The 8,988-nt window shown below is 33.7% G+C and overlaps 1 protein-coding gene across 1 annotated transcript; it reads right to left on the bottom strand.

Annotated features, from left to right (window-relative positions):
* Positions 1-380: 380 nt before the first annotated feature.
* LOC129312064 (uncharacterized) lies at positions 381-4,239 on the bottom strand. Its single transcript, XM_054954629.1, has 2 exons — positions 2,765-4,239; positions 381-730 (listed from the first exon to the last, which is right to left on the bottom strand). Exons 1-2 carry the CDS (start codon positions 4,176-4,178, stop codon positions 720-722), a joined length of 1,425 nt encoding a protein of 474 aa, XP_054810604.1. The 5' UTR covers positions 4,179-4,239; the 3' UTR covers positions 381-719.
* Positions 4,240-8,988: the final 4,749 nt, after the last annotated feature.

The following is an 8,988-nucleotide window of genomic DNA, read 5'->3' as shown; positions in this document are numbered from 1 at the left end:
TCAAATTCAAATTAGAATTTATAAGCTAAGATGATTAACCCTAGATTAAGGAATCTAACCATCTAGTAAAAAGAGAAGAGGATAGGAAACAAAAGAACTTAGCCAATTTGAAGCTCAAGACTCATCCTCCATCTTCATCTCTCTAGGATTCCACAAAGAAACTTAGCCAATCTTCATCTTCAAGAACCCTAGTGATTGCTTGTGAAGGCCAAACTCCATAGCTCTTGAATGATGGAAATGAGCTTCAATCCTTGTGAAAATGGAAGGGATGGAACGAAAATGAAGAGAGGAGAAGAATGGTATGAGTTTTGTGGAGGTTTGGTGGCTGAAAATGGAGGTTAGGGTGCTGGAAAATGAAGAACAAAAGAGAGAAAATGAAGAACACTATGAACAAGAGAGAGAGAATGTGGAAGATGAATGAGATATGTGTTGGATCCCATTTGAGGCTTAAAATGGCGTGCTCCTTGGTGTCTCCCATCAGCTGAAGCTTAATTAAAATAAGGAAAAAGAAATTAAAATGTAAATGGGAGCCTTGTCACACTTGCAAGGTGGCAACTTCCTATTGGTTTGTAGATGATTCCAATGTGTGCCTAATTTCCCATGTGTCATCCACATCATTTTAGCTGATTTAACCTCTCAAAATAATCATAATTCACGTGCAAACAATCAGCCATTGACCTCAAGGAGTGTTGACCTCAATTGCCCAATTGATGCACAAGTCACATGCCACCTATGTCACATAAATCACATAATTCAATTAAATAGCATATGATATAATAAAATCTAATTCATGTCCAGAATTAAATTCATATTTAGAAGGGAGAATTTATTAAATTAACCAAGTTTCAGGCTGCACAAAATTATATAAAAATTTTCACACAAAGGCAAACCAAAAACTAGGACAAACTAAGACACTTAAGAAAGTGTTGACTTTTTTATTTAATTACTCCCAAACTAAAATGAATTTTAAAAATATAATTTCACCATTCATCAACTGGACATAAAATGCACTTTGTCAATTTTTCTTGTACATTTTCTCAAAAGTTCATTTTTTGGACCAAAATGCCCCTAGTGCACTGATCTTAGAAACTTAGGCAAAGTTCCAAATCTAATGCAATGTGTGCACTTGAAGGTGATAAATAATTAATAAAATGGTCCTAATTGACAAATAAAAGTGGGTAACAAATGTGTTCTATCAATTCCCCCACACTTAGCTTTTGCACTCCGGGCAAAATCAAGTGAAAAGGTCCCAAAAGAAACTATAAGACAAAGAAATAAGAGAAAAACATTGTTTCAAGTCACTAAAATACTAGCTCATGAACTTCTACAAATTATCAATCAATGTGGCAATAATTACGAAAGAATTATGCACATCACAAACAAACCGTTACCAAGAATCAATGTCAAAGAGTAAGCCTCTCTAGGTTAAGTGTTTGCTCTCATCACTCAAAGTGTATAAGGTATTAAATTTCACTCAAAATTTCTTAGGATAAACCCTACTATGAATTTGTAACCCTTCTACATCTCCATCACTAAATAGCACTTGCAATCAAGAATCAAATGGACTTTATTAGGTTGTGATATAGGTAATGAAAGGATGTCTAAGAAATGCATGTATATAAAAAAAAATAGGGTTAGCATCAAAATAATGCTAAATCAAGATATATCCCCTTAATATGCAAAGCATAACCTAACTCAATTGAGTGAACACCTTAACACAATGAGGATGGAAAGAAATGATAAGAAATAATAAAACAAATGGAATGGATGAGCTAGGCAACTTTTTATTTTATTTTTATTTTTTTTTTTTTTTTTTTTCTTTTTTTTTCTTCTTTTTTTTTCTTTTTCTAGCAACTTTATTTCTTTTCTTTTTGATTATTTTTTTTTTCAAATCTATCTTTGTTGTTTTTTTTTTGGTTGCCCCTAACTCTTTGAAAACAATGGAAGTAATGGATAGAGAAATGATAATAAGCATCCACTCATTTGATCTAGGACATGCAATGAATATTAAAAAGACATATAAAAGTGTAACATGCATTCCTTGGGGAAAAATAGGGTGAATATTTTTTTTAAGAATCAAACCAAAGGCTCAAAGTGGCTAACAAAGGATAATAAATAATAATAGGTTGGCTATTTGGCTCTTGGCTATTTTTTATGAATGCCATCTCTCATCTCCTATCAAACAAGTGCAAGATATATGGTCTTAATTAAGAAGTGAAACAAATTCTAGAGGGTAACATCACTAAGGAATTAATCACACATGAGTGTTTAGCCTCTTCCATGAAAGGGTAATATGCCACTCTAATCCATTAATTCAAGGTTCACTTCACACCTATTCAATCCTAAAAATTACCACATCTCAAGAATCAAAATATCCATTCAAGAGCTAGGTAATTAAGTAACCTCAAACAAAACAAAACAAAGCAATTTTTTTATTTTTTTTAATAAATTTTTTTTTTTTGCAAAACCAAACAAACAAAACAAAATGTTTATTTCTCTCCCCCACACTTAAATCATGCATTGTCCTCAATGTATGTATAGACTAGTGATAAAATAAGGTGAGATCAATAATGAATGCATAACAAAAGTGTGGTCCAGAAATTTTTTTTTTTCAAACTAAAACACAAAACAAAGAAGTCAAATAAAGCAAATAAACTCTAACTTTCCTACTAGGTTCATCTCCCCCACACTTGCAATTTACTCAATCAACAAATCAAAGCATAAAGCAAAGTAAAGTAAAAAGAAAGGGTGAAGAAGATACAACCTAGTTTAAATCTCCACAAGCTCTTGAAGTTGAAATTTTCATCTTTGAGGAGTAACATGAAGCTACTCATTATCATCTTCATTCCAAGCATCTTAGGTGGAGGCTCAAGATCAATTTGTAATGGCTCCAAGATGTATGGTGTAGAATCTTTCATAACTTTATGTGGTTGATCATCTTCATGGTTAGCCAAGGTCTCTTCCATTGCAATGATAAATCCTCTAAGTACATGGGGGTTCTTGGCCATATCATCATTTAGACCTATAAAATCAACAAAGAACCCTTCCTCAAGCATATTGGGTTCTAAAGAAGTGCACTCATGATTAATTTCACTCAAACATACATCATCAATTATTTTATCAAGTAAATGATTGCTACTATTTTCAAGCACAAATGAATTAATTTCTAAACAAATAGGGCATGGAGAATCATGTGAACAATCACAAGTGAATAGGAAATTAGAACAAGTACTATGAAACAAAGCCAACTCATCATCAAAATCATCAAGCATTAAATCAATATTATTCTCATTACTATTTGGCTTTGTAAAATCAATTCCTTGATTTTCAACCTCCTTGTCATCTTGAGTTATTTTCAATTCCTTGTTCAAATCCTTAGTAGGAGCTACAGCCTTTTCAAGTTGAGCAAGTTCCTCTTTGAAATCAAGAGATGGTTTGGCTACATTGCCTTGTTCACCTACAAAAGAAGGTAAACAACCTTTCTCAAGCACATCATGGTTAGAAGAAACAAGTGCATGTGCACTATTAACAATATCACAAGAAGGAATTGGAATTTCAAGCATACAAGATACATCATCGCCACCATCAACATCCATTTCATTTTCTTTATTCAAGCTAAGTGAAGAGTCAACACTTTCAATGATATTTGAATTTAAATCAAGAGAATTATCATGTGAACTCAAAGTGTTTTTCTCCCAAGGGTATACTTTTTCACAATATGATTCATGCTCAAACATCCAAGGTGATTCAACTATAATTTCTTCATCTACGTCATCATCATTTAAATCATTATGCTCATCATTAGATAAAGTCAAATGTGAAGAAGAATCAACCTCAATAGGAATAGGAGAAATTACCTCTTGAAGTAAGGGTTGGATTGACTCCTTCTCTTTTGGAGATTGAGTGGCTTGAGGTGTATTTATATTCTCAATAGCTTCATGAGCAACTTTTTGTGTGTCTTCAACTTGAAACATGTAATTTCTCTCTTGTGAGGCTTGGGCTACTCCATGTGGTTCACAATATCCTTTTAGAATAGGACAATCATAATAGAAGTGGGAGATAGCCTCACAATGCACACAATAAAATTTACCCCTTTGTGCATATAATTTTTCTAGATGCTCAATGTCAATGGATGGTGTACGCTCAACATGAGTGCTTAGATTGGATTCAAAACTCATGGGATTGAAAAATTCATAATTGTGACTTGGATGGAAATGATCATGATATGGGGGTGGATAATCAAAGTTATATTGTTGAAATTGATTATGGAAATGGATGTATGGTCAATGTTAAGCGCTGGAAATGGATGGGAATGGATGTCAAATGAATGATGGAATGAATCATGATCATGAAACCAAGCCATAAAATGCAATGAAATTTATATCCACAAGCAATGATTCAAATTCAAGCTCAAAATGATGGAAAGACCAAGGAAGCTCAAATGATATGCCCTTTGCAAGTGTATGAGTGGAAATGCAAGCAAACAAAAATCAAGAGAAATTTTTTTTTCTTTTTTTTTTCTATTAGAATTAAAAACAATAAAAATAAAAAAAAATCAAAAACAACACCAAACAAGTAGAAAGAGAGTTAGAAATGCTCAATCAAGAAGCTTTGACAATTCTGGAATTTGCACAGTAGGCTTTCTGGAGATAGTGAACTTGTGGATTTTTTAGCAGCCAATCCATATGAGAAATTCACCTGAAACTTTTATGAGATACACAAGAGATATTCAGAAAAATTATATAAAACTTTCAGATTACAAATCCCTCCCAATCGTTCCCAGAATTTTTCACAAGTTGGTCCACAGGTCTGGAGAAACAGGATTTCGTCCAGAAGACCTTCAGAGCTTCTAACAAACTTTCAAATAGGAAAATGGAAAAATTGAAGAAAATCCTAAACACAAGAAACAAATATAAGACAGTGATAAGAAAAATGAAACTCAAATCAATCAATTTGAACGCACAAAGAGGAAGATATGCTAACTAAAGTTGAAACAGGGTTTTGGAAATCCTCTGTAATGGCTCCCTGGACCTTGTTAGATTGTAAAATTTCCACAGGACACTTCCCAAGTCCAAAATTGACCAAACCAATTTTAAAGTGAAGCTAAGATATAGAGCTTTCAATGAAATAAATTTCAAGTTCAAATTCCCTCAGACTCATTCCCAGTTAATTTTTCAATTTCAGACAGAGACACTAGAAACAGAGTATTTTCAGCTCTACACCAAACCAACGAAAATTGCACTAATTTTTTTTTTTTTTCAAAAACAGAATAAAAACACTCAAAACACACAAAAAACACTAAACAAAACACAAAACACAAATTTTTATAATTTTTCAAAAAATTTTTCAGGAACACTAAAAATGTAAATTAGGTACTAAACAACTTAGAATTAAACGTAAACCATTCCCCGGCAACGGCGCCAAAATTTTGATAGGAAATTAGTCGCTTATCCTCAAAATTACACTAAAGCTAACCCTAATGCAATATAGGGCCAACCCTAGGTCATCTCCCAAAGAATGGTTTTAAGTCTAATTGAAAGTTATCTAGTGAAATAAATCAACCAAAGTTTGTAGGAATTTAGTTATCTAGCTAATTATCTAAACTAATTACCTAATATGCAAGTAATTAAAATGCTAGTGAAAGTGAGTGAAATGAACTTCCCTTTTTACAATAATGGAACCCTAGAGATTAGTTGATTTTGGACTCATTATCTTCTCATGATTAGGCTAAGTTTAGCTTCCCTTTCCTCTTGACTAAAGCTGTCATGACTTAAGAAAATTATCCTAAGCCAATTAACCTAATTAGCTAACCTCCCTAGGTCTTAGATTAAAGTCCCTAGTTCAATTAACCAATTGGTGAAGACATTAGCCAAGTGATTCACTCAAAATCCCCTCTCAACAGCCATGGTCAAACACATAAATTGAGCAACCACAAGATTATGTCAAGCTACTCAACAACACAAGCATTAACACCACAAGATTATGCAATATTAACACAAGAAATTCACTAATTGAAAAACACAAGATTATGTACCAAACAAAGAGTGGCAAAATTCACTCATGGCTGTCCAAGGAAGAAATTAAATGAAACAATCCTCTCTCTTTACATCAACATCAAATTCAAATTAGAATTTATAAGCTAAGATGATTAGACCCTAGATTAAGGAATCTAACCATCTAGTAAAAAGAGAAGAGGATAGGAAATAAAAGAACTTAGCCAATTTGAAGCTCAAGACTCATCCTCCATCTTCATCTCTCTAGGATTCCACAAAGAAACTTAGCCAATCTTCATCTTCAAGAACCCTAGTGATTGCTTGTGAAGGCCAAACTCCATAGCTCTTGAATGATGGAAATGAGCTTCAATCCTTGTGAAAATGGAAGGGATGGAACGAAAATGAAGAGAGGAGAAGAATGGTATGAGTTTTGTGGAGGTTTGGTGGCTGAAAATGGAGGTTAGGGTGCTGGAAAATGAAGAACAAAAGAGAGAAAATGAAGAACACTATGAACAAGAGAGAGAGAATGTGGAAGATGAATTAGATATGTGTTGGATCCCATTTGAGGCTTAAAATGGCGTGCTCCTTAGTGTCTCCCATCAGCTGAAGCTTAATTAAAATAAGGAAAAAGAAATTAAAATGTAAATGGGAGCCTTGTCACACTTGCAAGGTGGCAACTTCCTATTGGTTTGTAGATGATTCCAATGTGTGCCTAATTTCCCATGTGTCATCCACATCATTTTAGCTGATTTAACCTCTCAAAATAATCATAATTCACGTGGAAACAATCAGCCATTGACCTCAAGGAGTGTTGACCTCAATTGCCCAATTGATGCACAAGTCACATGCCACCTATGTCACATAAATCACATAATTCAATTAAATAGCATATGATATAATAAAATCTAATTCATGTCCAGAATTAAATTCATATTTAGAAGGGAGAATTTATTAAATTAACCAAGTTTCAGGCTGCACAAAATTATATAAAAATTTTCACACAAAGGCAAACCAAAAACTAGGACAAACTAAGACACTTAAGAAAGTGTTGACTTTTTTATTTAATTACTCCCAAACTAAAATGAATTTTAAAAATATAATTTCACCATTCATCAACTGGGCATAAAATGCACTTTGTCAATTTTTCTTGTATATTTTCTCAAAAGTTCATTTTTTGGACCAAAATGCCCCTAGTGCACTGATCTTAGAAACTTAGGCAAAGTTCCAAATCTAATGCAATGTGTGCACTTGAAGGTGATAAATAATTAATAAAATGGTCCTAATTGACAAATAAAAGTGGGTAACAAATGTGTTCTATCACCTAGTATGAAGAAAGATGTGACGGAGTTTGTGACTCGATGTTTGACCTGTCAAAGGTTAAGATAGAACACCAAAGACTAGTAGGAATGTTACAACCGTTAGATATTCCTAAGTGGAAATGGGAGAGCATTTATATGGATTTTATAACTGGGTTAACAAGAACTCAATCTAGACATGATGCCATTTGGGTCATAGTCGATAGACTTACTAAATTAGCTCATTTCTTAACAATTTGGATTAGTGATTCTCTAGAAAGGTTGGTAGAGATCTGTATTCGAGAAATGGTAAGGTTATATGGTGTGCTGAAGAATATAATTTTTGATAGAGATCTAAGATTTACTTCTAAGTTCCAAGATTTACTTTTAAGTTTTGGGGAGCTTTATAGTGTGCCATAGATACTGAGTTGAGATTCAGTACAGCATATCATCCATAAATAGATGGGCAGACAGAATGAACCATACAAACTTTAGAGGATATATTGAGAGCCTATATATTGGAGTTAAAAGATGACTAGGATAGCCATCTTCCTTTGGCCGAATTTGCTTACAATAATAGTTACCACTCTAGTATACAAATGGCACCATATGAGGCATTATACGGGAGAAAATGCAAATTGCTCTTTACTGGACGGAGCTGAGCGAAAGGAGTATGTCAGGACTGAATATTATACATCAGACAACTCAAAAGACTGAGCTGGTTAGTAAAAAGCTGTTAACAGATCAGAGTAGGCAAAAATATTATGTAGACAGGCGTAGAAGGTTGCTAGAGTTCTACTGGGAGACCATGTGTTTATAAGGGTTACACTAGTGACATGAATTGGGAGATCGATAAGAGCCAAGAAATTAACTCCTAGATTCATTAGTCCTTTTGAGATTCTGGAGAGAATTGGACTAGTTACTTGCAGGATTGCTTTGCCACCAAGTTATCAAGTGTGCATGAGGTGTTTCACGTGTCGTAGCTTAAGAAATATTAACCTGATCCTTCACATGTGATAGAACCAAAGGAGATTGAACTCCAGGAGAATTTAACCTATAAGGCTGAGCCGAGTAAATCATAGATGTGAAAGAGAAGTAGTTAAGGAACAAGACTATACGATTAATTAAAGCTTTTTGGCAAGGCATGGCTCCTGGTTATGCTACCTAGGAGACAGAGGATAGAAAAAAGCAACATTACCCATACCTGTTTCCATAGGTATATATTTATGTCTTTTATGAATTTTGAGGGCAAAATTCTTAAAAGGAGGGGAGAATTGTAACATCGTGAATTTCTTAATCTTAAGTCTAGAGATTAATTAAGGGTGAAGTAGAAGTTAGTGTGGGATTAGAGATTTAGATGATTAATTGGTATTTTGACTTATTTATGTGTTGCATGAACAGATATGGGTAATAGGAGTATGTTTCGGGTCGAAGGAAGTATGCATGGTAAGAAAAAATCTCTCTGTGCCACACATTGTAACTTGTGCTGCATGCGTCGCAGCGCATGGCCTACAAATTACCTTCATAAGTCATGAAAATTTAGAAATTTTAGAGAGAAATTGAGAAACACATGAGATAAAGAGAGGAGAAGGGTTGAAGAGCTAAGTCAAGCTATTTTGAAGTAGTGGAAAGTGATTCGAATCGGTAACTTATCAGGTAAGCTACATATAACTCTCACCTTCCATTCTACACAAATTTCT

This window comes from Prosopis cineraria, unplaced genomic scaffold (genome assembly GCF_029017545.1).
Source record: "Prosopis cineraria cultivar Desert tree isolate PC_DT_omini unplaced genomic scaffold, ASM2901754v1 PC5, whole genome shotgun sequence".
In the NCBI taxonomy this organism is placed as follows: domain Eukaryota; kingdom Viridiplantae; phylum Streptophyta; class Magnoliopsida; order Fabales; family Fabaceae; genus Prosopis; species Prosopis cineraria.
Note: the sequence above shows the minus strand (reverse complement) of the source record. Positions and strands in the feature narration are given on the sequence as shown.